The sequence below is a fragment of the Nannobrachium achirus genome, assembly GCF_963921795.1.
Source record: "Nannobrachium achirus genome assembly, chromosome: 7".
Lineage (NCBI taxonomy): Eukaryota > Metazoa > Chordata > Actinopteri > Myctophiformes > Myctophidae > Nannobrachium > Nannobrachium achirus.
In genome coordinates this window covers 35,479,862-35,494,455 of record NC_137816.1, presented here as the reverse complement: position 1 = coordinate 35,494,455, position 14,594 = coordinate 35,479,862, and the positions used below count along the sequence as shown (strand labels likewise).

Here is a 14,594-nt window from a genome sequence, read left to right as displayed (position 1 = left end):
AGACATACTAGTGAGAAATACAACAAGTAAACATCCACATTTAACTTTAAAGGGGGGTTTTAAATGGGTGTTTAAATGAGCAAATATAATACCATTTACGAATAAAAGTGACAAATAAAATCACACAACAAAAGCACACACAAAATTAAATAACAATTTCCCTCAAAGTGCACCATATTGTGATTGTGTGCATCCAAGTTAGTATGATGTATTTTTACAGGATGTAATTTGTTCCATGGCAAAATATCATATGATGCACCGATATCCATCAGCAAGGCAGCCATATCCTCGAGAGTCGAAGTGTTCCTTGCATCCATCCATGTTCCATTGGTTCTAGTCTTTCCTCAGGTTCCTTGGCTGTTGTAAGTAGGTGGCAAGACATGCACTAGAAAGGTGCCTTGCTGGTCTCAGAAGTTGTACTTCTCTGCTACCAATGCTGTGTCTTGTTCTGTCAAGGTCTTTGCCTCTCCAAAGTTTGTTAGATATTGTATTCGGTCAGAAGCCATAGCTGCATGCTTAGTCCCCACCTGGCCCATGCAGTCATTTCCAGTTTCCAAGGCATATGTCCCCTGATCACTGTCTTGGCAAGATGAGAGACTGCTTGATGCTGTAGAAGCAGGTGCCGCTGCACGCCTAGTGCCATACTGCTACCAGATCTACTTATTCCCCAGTGCTTGGAAGTATCACTACGACAACTCATAATCCTGGCGACCCATTATTCCCTCCATTAGGTTAGGGTTATGGGTAGGTTTAGTTATAATAGGGCCAGTTGACTCCACATGTACCAGCAGCTTGGTGACAGCCTCCTCAATCTAGTTCAATCTTTGGGATCTCTTCACCTCCAGCCCCTTTTGCAGGGAGCCACTCATCATCATCAGAGATAACAGAGTCGACAGACTCATCATCAACTTTACAAATTCTGGGTGTCTGAGGAGAACAGACAGCTCTCCAGCTGTGTGTTCAGAATATGGTGTCCATTTAAGCTTGTGGCAATGTAGGTAGAACGGCTGCCTTGGAATCTGAAGGTTTCAGGGTAGATTTCTGGCTCCTCCTGCTTATTTGTTGAAGTGTCCTTAAGCAAGACACTGAACCCCTAACTGCTCCCGATGAGCACCTTGCATGGTTTCATGGTGTGAATGTATGTGTGAATGTGTGTGTTAATGGGCGAATGTGAAATACATTGTACAGCGCTTTGGAGAAGAGCGCTATATACTGTAAATGCAGTCCATTTACCATTATCAGCTCTGTTGTCTCTGTTGATGATGTCGCTAGTGGAGAAGAGATCCAAGACATCTTGAATAGGATTGAGGAGGCTGACACCTGGTGCATGTACAACCTCCATTATAACTAAGCCTATCCCTAACCTTCACTAACCTAATGGTCAGAATAATGGGATGTCGGAACTATGAGCGGACCCCAGAGAGTTGTTGTCTCCTTCACATTACTGCTATACTACACCCCATATCTCCAAGCACTGGGGATGAAGGAGATCTGGCAGCAGTATGGCACTGGTGAGACTCACTTCCACTGCATCAAGCAGTCTCATCTTGGAGCACCACTAGCCAAGACAGTGATCAAGGCACATATGCCTTGGAGACAGGAGATGACTTCATGGGCCAGGTGAGGATTAAACATGTAGTTATGGCTTCTGACCGAGTACAATATCTAACAAACTTTGGAGAGGCAAAGACCTTGACAGAACAAGACACAGTATTGGTAGCAGACAAGTACAACTGCTGAGACCAACAAGGCACCTTTCTAGCGCATTTCTTGCCACCTGCTTGCAACAGCCAAGGAACCTGAGGAAAGACTAGAACCAATGGAACATGGAACAGGGCATGACATAAAGGCTTGTCCTGTTGTCCGGGACAAGTGCCCATACTATGGAGTGGAGGGAGCCATCCTTTTGTTATTATTTCAATGTATGACATTTTTATCCGGACAAGTGACTTTTGTCCCCGGACAAGTGAATGGGAAATATACTTGTCCAAAGGACAACTGCCTCAAAAAGTCAATGTCAAGCTCTGATGGATGGAAGGAGCACTTTGACTTTAGTACAATCCTGCCATGTCTGAAGCAAGACACTCGACACTGATGGAGTTCTGTGCATCATATTTTGCCATGGAACAATGACAAATCCATCCTGTAAAAACACCTCCTAACACCTACTAACTTGCATGCACACAATCACAATATGGTGCACTTTGAGGGAAATTGTTATTTAATTTTGTGTGTGATTTTGTTGTGTAATTTTATTTGTCACTTTTATTCGTAAATAGTCTTATTTGCTCATTTAAAGACCTATCTAAAACCCCCCTTTAAAGTTAAATGAGGATGTTTACTTGTTGTATGTCTCACTAGTATGTCTTTTGTTAAAACAAAACAAACTTACTATAAAATAGTAACAAACTTACAAAAAATACTATAAAAGTGCAAGTAATGAACAAAATCGTTTTTGAAAAATGGCATTGACATTGATATTTCAAAGACAAGATGATCCTTAATGGTCAAAACAATGTCAGAAATGAATTATACATGTCAGCATTAGTTGATTTAGACCTACTGCACCTGTTTTTACTCCTAACAATGGCCAAGTTATGGCCCACGGTCTTCAGAATAGCAAAATTACCTTGACCATGACCTTTTGAGGTCCAAATCACCCAAAATGGTCAAAACAATATCAGAAATGAATTCCCCACACCACAATTAGTCCAAATAGAGGTATTACATGTGCATATACACCCAGAAACAGAAAAGTTGGATTTTCATCATAGCCGATGGCAGCCATATTTGATGTGGCCATTGCGCCATTCGTGGCACTATGGCGGACGAGCACCTCGGTGATTTTTCATGTCTAGGGACCCACTGACTCAGATCAGGTGAGAAACTCCCCTAACACCAAATTGCGAACAGGACTTTAAGCCAGATACTGTATTACAGTTAAGGGGTCCCTGGCCTGAAAACGTTGAAGACCCCTGCCATATTCACTTCACACGGCAGCCATTTGCCGGACAAATTTAAAATTCATGCAGAGTGTCATTTGTGCAACAATCACAGCTGTTAAGACACTGTTATGGAGGGGTAGAATCGAGATCTCAAATTGTTTACTGTGCCACCTGGATGATTTTGTCACCTGTACTCCACGCTCCTTGACTATAGGCTTATTAGACACATGTTCCTCGTCTCTGTGTATTGCCCGGGGTACAAAACAACAGGTGCTGACAAGCCCCAGTAGGACTGTCAGCAAAGAGCTTTGTTTAAGGTGACAGCAAAAAGACCACATGAAATACGTGCCCTCCTCGAATTTTACACACTGAGCTGTCATGTGCCTTTAAGCCCTTAATAATGCATCAGTGCAGTGTCTTTGAAAGGCAACCTCAATTAAAAAGAAGCAAGTAAGGCTTTGTCTTCAACACGAAATAAAGCATTCTGGAAGTTTGGGAAGAAGAAGGAAAAAAAAACTATTTGAGACTAGAACATGAGAGGGAAGTATCATTTCAATAGTGACCCATGATGACACAATTACTATATTATCACAGCAACAAGTTTGAGGCCATATTCAGCGTCCCAACATTCCAGCACCAATCCTGTTTATGGAGTGAAGTTGTGAGTTCCTCTAAGTGAAAAGAAAAGACAAAAAACAGTGGAAACATGGCTGTTAGCCTGTTACACTACCTGTGTAACACAGGCACAATGACATAATGGCCAAGGAACAAATAAGGGATTATTCTGGAGGAGTGCAATGTGTCTCCTACACTGAAGTTCCTCACTCCATTCTGAGTGAATGCAGGTAACTCGGGGAGCCTGAGCTGATCCCAGAATTCCTCATTATCGACCCAGCGGGGAGGCTCAAGTCCGCTCGCTCTGTCTCAGAGCATACTCTGCCCAACGAGATGAGCCCAGAGCTGGGCCACCGAGGGCAAGCCAGGTCTCCTCATTATAACTAACTCATCCTTGGCATCTCTGCAAACCAAGTGCCACTTAGTTCCCACAGGAGGGGTCTAGCCAGGATCACTGATGAGATGGCAGAGCAAACAGCAGAGTAGTAATAGGAAAGCTTTACATAAATGCATGGCTTCCCCTGTGTAATCTGTAGCTATGGATAGCATTTTGGTGCGCACTTTGTGAACCAACCAACAATGTTGTGTTAATGTGTAATGTGCTAACACGAGCTTAGCAGCTTGAGATGAGCTGTGATTGGTGTAGCAGTATCAGCTGAGCTGTATGATTCGCTGTGATAGGTCAACTTTTGTGGGGACACGCAGATGGTTGACTTTTGTAGGCGGCTGCCCCTTCGCTACTACACCGGCTGACCCTTCGACACCGCACCAGACACGTGATGAGATTGAAATACACAGACACACAGCAGCACCCTGTCTCCTGCAGGCATCCTATGAAGTGGATGGCACAGCCAACTGGGCATAGTATGTTTCAGGATGTGCAATTCATATTTTTTGTATCCTGGATGCATTGTGGTTATTGTTGACAGGAATGAAAGCAGAGCCAGTCACAGAAATCACCACCATATTCGTCCTCAATACTTGACATTGTATATGATGATGGATATTTAGAATGCTTTGTGACTGCCTTAATGCTTTATCCATATCAGTGTAAACTTTAAGTGTAAGCCTGTATACTTGGCAGTGGTTCAGGTTGAGGCACAAGCGTAATTTGATAGGGTTTTTGGGTTTTAAAAACCCAAGGGCCCCCCCTAGTGGCGAAAATAAAATGTGTTTTTAATAGGCCTAAATAAAAATATATGCCCAATGCGCCCATATCTACATAAATTCATACTAGGATATTATATGTATTTAGTAATTTCCAATATATTAGGGGTAATCATTGTAGTTTGCGCTTAAATCGCGCAAAGACAACAGACCCGGGCCCCTTTGATCAGGGCCCCTTTGATCCGAAAACCCATGGGGAATAAGGTCTAATTTCGCCACTGGGTTGAGGGGAGTTTCCCCCTCATTATATAGCAATAAGTGCTATATAATTGTAATCCATAAATATTAATATTAGTATTATTATTAAATATACGCTTCAGTGAGCGCCCCCTTCGAGTGTATAAAACAAGCCATTAAAGCACATTTAGTAAATATAACTACAGCGCTGAATTCATTAGAATAAAATGCAATGAAGAGAAATACAATTACATGAAAAGGAAAAAGAAAAAGGACAAAAACTGCATTTTTGGATTTGGAAATGTCCAGAAAACCTGTCTGGGCTTAATGTGTTAGTCTGCAGAACAAAGAAGATGACAACAAAGGTGGGGGCAAAAATGTCACCCAGCCTGCAGGCCAGGTGCAAATACACAACACACTGAATAAACATACAATTTGAATAAAGCGTGTCATTCCACATATCAACCCCATTTCTGGGATAAATGAATACAGCCTTGCACAGCAGGTGAATTCTGTAAGTGCAGACAGAGTCTTAAGGCCCTCGGCCAGGGGGTCTCTACGTTTCCCCTGTGCATTATGATACACTGATTGTAGCCTCAGTAAACCCAAGGGCCCTGGCAAAGCCTGGGTAGAGCATGCTATGCAGCTGTTGTGTTTTCCATCCCAGTTACAATTAAGTCTCTGAAAATGGGCACGGTGCCAGCCACCACCTCAGTCTCAGTAGGTCCAGAAAATACTTCAGGTAAACACCACAATAAGCTAATAACCAGAAATTAGACATTGTTTTGTACCTCCAGACAGTTGCTATAGTGACTGTTGCTAATTAACTGCGCTCTGCCCCAGGGTAACAAAGGGCTTAAGGGCACTCAGGATAGCTTCTCTATGGATGGAACACTGTGCTCTCCAGAGGGTCTCTCGGCTACAAAAAAATACCTCCGTCTCCATCCAGCCTCCTTTCATCTCAGATGCCATGAGAGGTTTTTGTGTGTTGTCTATCTGTGACAGTAATAATCCCTACGGAGCTTCAGCATGGTCAGACAACCCTCTTAAAAGACAAATCACTGCCATGTTTTAGACAAATCAATGCCTTGTATCAGCATCAAGGACCACTTCATGCGTTTCAAATTATCCCTGATTTTTTTAGTATGTGTACAGCACTCCCTTCTAGCTCTCTAAGATGGCAATCTAAGGCATGCCGCAAAGGACACAAATATTCACATGGTTTAAGGAAAAACATTGCATTTGATGGAAAATGCACAATGGAAAACAAACATGTATTATTATTATTATTATTATTGTTACCCTTATTAGTGTAATTATAATTATATTACTATTATTACTATTGTTGCTTTGTAACAATGCAACAGGCATCCTATACAGTGGAAGCCCCACTAGGGAGGCAGGTGTGAGATTCCTGAGGGAGATGAAGATGCCTGCTTGTGAGATTCCTCTTGGCTCTCCTGTCAGACATGGTGTCTCCTATGAGGCAATATCAGCAGCACTGTTTACCTGGCCACAGGTCCCCAACACCTGCCACACCACTGGTTATACACATACACGTGTGGCTAGGTGGTTTAACACAAATGTTATGTTTCTTGAATACACTACCATATTTTCACACAGGATCTATTCACACTTCTTGCTCTGATACATAAAATGAGACAATAACTGAATTGTAAATTTAGTTCAAAACAAAACAAAAAAGCATCCCAAGATCAATTAATTCAAATGAAATACAGCCCAATTTGTGTTTAAGAAAGCCTCACATCGCGTTTAATGCTTCAGTGGCTTTGGAGAGTGTGTCACAGTTCACGCTATGATGAGTTTGGCACTAGGACCCAGCGACAGCTGCAGGGCTGAGCAACAAGCCTTGCCCAACAGAAAATATAAATAAATATATAAATACATAAATAAATACTTTTTTTTTTTTTTTAAGATTTGGTTTTGGGCTTTTTATGCCTTTATTTGACAGGACAGTAGACTGACAGGAAATGGGGAGAGAGATGGGGAATGACACGTGGCAAAGGTCGTCCGGATCGGGAATCGAACCGGCGATGCCAGCAGGCATCATAGCCTAGTATGTGGTATGCGCCTTGACCACTAGGCCAGCAGGCACCCCAATAAATACTTATTTACTAGACTAATTTCAATCTGTTCCCAACCTCACAGTCCCACCAAACTTTCTACGGTATTACTTAGCACAAATAGGACTGCAGCTAAATAATGTATCTTCTCCAAAATCATCATCGTCTTTAAAAAGGTTTAGCACAGACATTGCTCAACTCTGTTTAACTAGGAGGAAATGAAAAGCAATCACACTTTGTCGTGCCATTATGTTTATAGATCAGATTTCACCCTCAAAATGGTCTTCTCTGCTGGCACTAATAATTTATTTCCCTGCTAGTGGACAACGGGAAACACCAGTGTTGAGTACTGTGCTTCTGGTGGGTAAATATGCAACTGGATACCCAGCACATCTGGTAGGACAGACCTCTGCTCAATCCCTCTGCTCTGCACATTCAAAATCCCCAAACAACAAAAACTGAGCAGGATAGCAGCAAACACTGACCTAGCCACTCATATTGTTGATAGGTACTTGGAATGTTACTAAGAAGGTTTTTTTTGTTATACAGCCTTAAAATATGTTCTCAAGAAATAAATACATGGCTCCCGTCAGCACTGCATTCTTTGGCATGAGCACTGTAAGGGGCTTTCTTTTGGTACTGCAGATCCCTTGCTTATCCTTGAAGAGTGTATTCCTTCTGTTAATGCATCATTTTCATTCTAGCTAACATTGGTGTTTTTGTGCTCACACACACAGACTGATAGATTGTTCCTAATGAATCATGATGCAGCTTGTTGCTGCAATAATTCCTACCCATGATAGTTTGCTTTCTTACAATAATTATATCCATTGGGATATTTCATTTGATGGGGACAGTAAGGACAAACTATTTTTTCAGTGCCTTGCTGTGTGTCTGGAATCACACTACAGCATTGTGTAGCACAGATTACAGTGCTCAGAATTCGTTTAACTTATAAATTACACTCTAAAGTGAAACTGTAGGTTGTTTTTTTGAGCAGTGCTAACCGCTCCTACGTCTGGCTTTGTGTGTCCATATAGTACGAGACTAAAGTCATAGAAAGTACCACAGCTGAGAGTCACGGACAGAACGGCCCATACAAGGAGATATGCAGGTGTGACGTGTTTGATACCATGTGAAGGGAGCACCTCTCAATTCGCACAGGTGCGATTAATGTTTTTGCTGCGACACCGTCATATACGCTCATATAACGGAGCAGACATTTACACTTCAGAACTTTGTGGTTAAAAAATCACAGCGATCTGAATGACCCTTTTGACAGACTAAACACTCTATCCTGTAGTATTCGAGGATGTCCGGCACTTCAAAAGTGAGTCTTGCACTGCAAAAAAAAAGGGGGAAAAAAAGAAACTCTCCAGGAAAACCTATTTGTCATGCCCTAATCCAGAGCAGAGGGGCTGTGACTCAGTTGCTTTGGCGCTCACAGCCTGTATTGAGAGGAGAGGAAGGCAAGGAGATTAGGAGGAAAGCAAAGGAGACGAAGAGGCAGCGGGGAGTGGTCTGTGCGGCTGGCTGGTCACCTCTTTGTAGTGGCAGCTGAGGGGCTTCGCTGCAACTCTTCACAATTTACATTTTGTTTGGCTGGAGGGGGGTCACATGACAGCTGCGAGTGAACACCCTGAGGGGGGCTTTCTGCTTTCACTTGACACTGACAGGCTGTGAGAGAGTCCAACACGGCAGAAAGAAAATATTCCCTCTTTCCATGACATCACCCAGCCAGGAATGGGGGAAGTGGAGGAAGGGGCGGGGGCACAGCTGGTGGCAGCCGCAGTACCATCTGCTACTGGCTAATAGTTGACAACGCTTTACTTATAGACTCTTACTACTGCAGAGTAAGGGGTCTGGAAGTAATGACCCCGGACCACAGAGAAAAGAGTGTCTGGCTGGCCACTTCCTGATGGGCAGACAGTCTCACATGTGTGTTGGTTGACAACCATTAATTAATGAATCACATTAATTAATTCATCTTTTTTCCCTCTTTTTTTGCCCCATTAACCCTGCCGTCCCTAATGTGGGCATGTCATTATACTTTTTTTTGCAGAACAATAAAATAAATAAAAATAGTAGATCTACTGTACAAGCCTACAGTCACCATGATGTGCCACATTGCAAGCTTGTAGATCGGCTATTTTCAAATAGCTGATGTACTGTATAAAATGGGGCTTAAGTGGTTAAGCACATTATGGCTGGTGGGCACACAAATAAAGATAAAAAATAGCGATGAACAACACACCAGGCCTTAACACTTACCATACATCTTCCCCTCGTCAGACAGGATGATCTTCCTGCGGCCACAAGGAGGGTAGATGGCCAAGGCCTCTTGGAAGCTCTGCTCAATGTCAGGGCTCCACACCCCTTCTGCATCATTGTCCATAGGCTTGTCGGCAGAGTCACTCATCCTCTCCATGTCCTCGGCAGGGCTCTCGCTACCACTCCAGCTGCTAGGATCCATGGTGGCGGCTGGGCTCTCCAAGCCGAAGCCTGGAGCAGGCTAGGGGGAGACCTGGAATTCCCAGTAAACAAACACGAGCCACCAGTCACTCTCCAACGCCAGAGCTGCACACACATCTGCCTCCAAGTAAACAACACATACACACAGCTGCTGCTACACACCCAACTGACAGCACAATATGAACGGTGCAAAGCCAAAAAAATGTTGCTGAGCTGATTTACCAAGATGTTTTAGCTTCAAACAATGGTAATCAAACTAGCCACCTTCATGGATGAGAGCATCTTCTTTACAGCAGTGGTTCTCAACCTTTTCAGGCCGCGACCCCCAAAATAATCATATTTCAACTGGGGACCCCACCTCACCCTGACGAGCTCTAAGAGTTAAGACATTACATTTTGTATAACACAGTTCTATTGTGAAAATAGCCGATCTACATGCTTACAACGCCTCGCGTTGCGAGGCATTGTGAGCATGTAGATCGGCTATTTTCACAATGTATGTCCCTAATATTTGACAGTTTGGCCACGGTTAAATTTGTCATTTAAGAGGTATTAAAAAGTCCTCAAATTGTCATTTTAGGATGGGGAGACACCCTCACTTTATGTTGGTTTGTTTACTGATGAGTGAGAAAACAATGTTACACATTAAGTTAATCATCTGGGGACCCCCCAAAATAATTTGGGTCCCGACCCACAGGTTGAGAACCACTGCTTTACAGAACTGCAGTAAGAAACTAATATATTCACGCAAAGTGTCATTCATAGACGCAACGACTTAATTCGAGATTTCTTCACATCTCATATTATAAATTGTCCCTTCTTTTAAATAAATAATAAAAGTCTACAAACTAACAAGACAAAAATAACATGTGTACACATTAAAAATAGCAGATCTATGCTCCTTGTGACACATTGTGAGCTTGTAGATTGGCTATTTTTGGTGCGCAAAACCAAGTATGAATTAGACATAATGATGACCTTCACAAAGATGAAAACACAATGGTACAACTAGGCTACTATGTATTGTACAGTACATAATGTGGTCATCATTGGTAGCCTATTTGTCTGTTTTTTCGCTGTCATTATGCTGGCAAATCTGTTACAGTTATTTGCCTGAATTGTCATGTGGGAAATGTTCTTCTTTCTCCATAGCTCTTATTTTTCCTTTTCGTTTTGAAGTTATTTTCTGGCAGACAAAAAGCTCCACAATGCCAAAAGGATTTGTTCAAGGAACAGGACTGTTTCGTTTTATTTGCTTTTCTGTCATTAAGGCCAGACCAAAACAGCTTTGCTTTGGTCAGCCCTCTTGGAGCTACAAACTACAAACGTAATTACAAACTATTTTATTATGGTGATGATTATTATTATTACTACATATTCCTTTTCTCAAGATTCTGTAGAGCAAGAATAATATGACACCACCAAATTATATGCTGGTCAAAACTATTCTAAATACTGCAAATCGCACAAGTGTGTGTGGGCCTGTGGGGGGGGACATACAGTAATGCACAGTATACACTAATTACAGGATCCCTGATTTTTGTCTTTAACTGAAATCTCCTATTGAAATTTCACTTTTTAGGTTTTGTTGACAGTTTTGTCTCTGTCCACACACTCCAGATCCAAACAGCACAAGTTAGTGAGAAGTGGGACTAGTAGCATATGTTTCTTCTAGCATGTCGGTTCATGAGGGGGAAAAGGGGGGATGGGACCAAGCTGTTGAAAAAAAAAGAAGAAAAAAGCTCCCAGAGAGAGGAGAGCGCTTTTACTGAATTCCGTTTTTGTGTGCTGACTGCTGACGCTGCAGAACTAACTCACAAACTGATGAGGCGGGGGAAAAAATTCTCATTTCAACCACTAAATGGCTGGGACTCTCTCTTTTCTAGATGTGCTCCCCTCGTCCCAACTGAATAATGAACTACACTGGTAATCACTTCCAGCTTGCACTTCACTACCATGCTGTGAGAATGATTTCTAAAGACAAAAATTGTTCCTTCTCTAAGTCAAAATATTTGAATTTGTATGAGGGCTCCTAAAAGTGGTTTATGTAAGTTACAGTGATAAACAAAAACAATGTCTCCCACGTCCCAAAAGTTAACTCATAATCTATTCGTTCAAAGAGGGATTTCCCCCCAAACTAAAACTAAAACGTTACTCATATTATGGATGGTCCATGCACTATCAGAGTTAAAGTAATTATCATTCTGGTAGTGTGTAGTGTACCCAGGGGCATGACAGTGTGATGTCATTTTCATACAATCCTTTTTGGCACATTCTTTCAGATATCACACGTCCGTTATCACTTCATGCATCACCAGCACACCATTTAAAGATTAATCCATGTTGTGGACATTTTCAGAAAGCTATACATTAGCCATGGAATAATACATGTTTTTAAACTTTTATCAAGAGCACAGTGTACCTTGAACTGGTTTCTTGTACACTGATATTTTGCCTTCTCTTTTACAGGTGGACTCCTAACACGTCACACCAGGAAATGAATACTGTTACTGTGATGCATGTAATAAATTATTGAGCCCTTCGCTCCACCCCTGTCCTATCTGAGAGGAAAACAGCCTCTGCCACTGCCACTGCCACTTAACTAGTTACAGATAAATCATTTCCTTACAGTATTGTAACAGTCATTATGTTAATAAGGGCTAAAAGTAAGGGACAATTTATACTAATACCAGTAAGACTCCCACATCGGGAGATAAATGACCGCCAGGTCGCATGTATGCACAACCTCATGGTGGTGTTAGAAGAGGGGCATGTGAGAAATCAGGGGCGGAAGTTGTGGTTTGCCAGCTAAGGAGTGTGTGTGCAAAGTTTGGCATGGATAGGGGCAACGGTAGGTTGAGAAAGTCAATGGAGTCTGCATGTCTGAGAGGACACAGAACCCCTGACTGGACACAGAACCCCTGACTGATTCATCAAGTCATCAAAACCCAAATTATCTTCTCTCTTTCCTCAACACTCATTAATCTGAGGGAGAGGAACAGTGACATTCACACCCAATGTAATCACAGAGACAGAAGAAGGGTGTTAGTAGAGACATTGGGATGCGACGTTGGTGTAGTGGTTAGTGCATATGCCCTTCATGCGGAAGGTTGAGTGGTTTAAACCCTGCCTAGGCCGACGTCAGCAAGGGGGAGAAGGGGGAGAAAGACAGACATATTTAGAGGAAATATCTACTGTACACTACAGTACAGTAAGACAACTGTAGTGTAGGATACCTTAAATATCCATATGCATGACAGATCTCTTACTGTCATTCACAATAGTATAGTGAGTAAATAAAGTTCTTGTTACTGTACTGTAAGTACTATTTCCATATGAAAGGTTTAAGAAATGTAATGGACATAATCTCACACTAGCTGATATGACAGTAAACCTCAACATGAAATAAAGAACAACAAAATACAATCATTTTTCAAGTAACTTAATTGATCAACTTCACGTTCCATTATTGGCCTACTCAGGAACAATGCAAGTTAGGAATGCATGGCCCACCCGGTTATGCAATACCCGTTGTTGTACCCGTTGTCAGAGTACCCGTTGTACCCATCTGTCTGTCTGTGTCCCTTTTATGCCCATGGAGATATTTGAATCCATCTAATCTCTCAAGGCAGATTCTTCTAACAGCTGAATCTGTCAGCACTACTGCCTTAAGGCCCATTCCCACTGGGCGCGATAAAGATAAAGATAAAGATGACAAAGATATTGTTCTCAACCACAACAATAAAGGCAACGATAGCCGATTAGCCGTATACGATATCACGTGACATGTCATGACATCAGATAATTATTGTTATCTTTATCTTTATGGCGCCCAGTGGGAATGGGCCTTTAAACCTGTAATGTTGTTGTTAGAAGGAATAAACACAGAAGCACCCTGGAATAAGTGGACTAAGAAAAGGGAGGAGCCAAACCTGAGTTGCTGTTTTACACATAAAAGGAGGCGGTGCCCCCAGAGGCAACTAGTGTGGTTGCTATAGGCAAAAGATTGGTATCTGTGTGTCTGTCTGTCCCTGTTATTGTTTTAAAATGAAAAAGTCCACTCCGATCAAACATTTACTAAGCAAAAAATATTACAGTACATGAAAGCAAAATTATTTGGCCAAAACAGATTTTTATACACAAAAATGTGAAGTGCCCCGATAGAGCGCCACCAAGTTGAGAAAATGGGGTGTGGAGCTTCTCCCTGGCCTACTGGGAGTATGCGTGCAAAGTTTCAGTCCAGCAGTGCCAGAGATTAGCTGCTCATAGACACACAGACAGACAGGGACAAAAACGCAATATCCACCTTCCGGAAATTTCAGCCTGGTGTTGATAATTATGGTACTAGTATAATAGCAAAGGACAGTCAAGTAGTATGGGTTTCATTCCTGAACGAGATTACACATTTACTAAAGGCCATAGAACAACAACATAATAATGCAGCAACAAATTGGATGAACTATGCCTATTGAGTATTGACAAATGACATTGACATAATGACATGACATCTACACAACCCAATACGGTGATTTGAAAGACTTTTATTATACTACTGTTTAAAATGTTGGTTATACTACTAAAATATTTACACACAGACACACTCTATGAATGTGCATAAGGAAGGTCACACATTTTAAAGACACAATGCCTGCACCAATTTGCTCTACTGTATGTGGGTCATGGGTGTTTTCTCCTCCAGGGGTAGACGGGTCCGTAGAGAGAATCATTATCACCCCATCATAGAAGCTGCCACTAAGCACCAGTGCCTACCTTCTTAATTCCTTTCACTTATTTTCCCAGATTCCACACTCTCAAAACTACAATGTTGTTCATAAAATAAAACAAATTATCACTAGTCCAATGTGGGACATTTTGTGATAACAAAATATGTTTGTAAGTGTGTGTACGTGCCTGCCTGCCTGCCTGTGTGTGTGTGTGCGCACGTGTGAACGTGGAAGCAGTGCATGTGTGCTTCTGTGCATTCTCCGTTACCGATACTTACCAATGTGTGTAATTGACTTTATTGAAACTATTAACAACTTTCAACCTGGCATCCCTATTTTGTGAATGTTATTACAGGCGAAAACAATAAAAAAAGATATACATAAAAACATTTTTGTCTACAACGTCTACA

At 41.9% G+C, this 14,594-nt stretch overlaps 1 protein-coding gene across 4 annotated transcripts in view; it reads right to left on the bottom strand.

Annotated features, from left to right (window-relative positions):
* Positions 1-14,594, bottom strand: part of tead1b (TEA domain family member 1b) — a 70,903-nt gene that overhangs the window by 42,107 nt on the left and 14,202 nt on the right. For all 4 annotated transcript variants that reach the window (XR_013962212.1, XM_080730666.1, XM_080730668.1 and 1 more), the window contains exon 3: positions 9,260-9,512. Coding sequence is in view for 3 of the 4 variants with exons in the window: in XM_080730666.1 (XP_080586792.1) it covers positions 9,260-9,461 (202 nt within the window). In the remaining variant the exon portion in view is untranslated. The remainder of the gene's footprint in view (positions 1-9,259; positions 9,513-14,594) is intronic.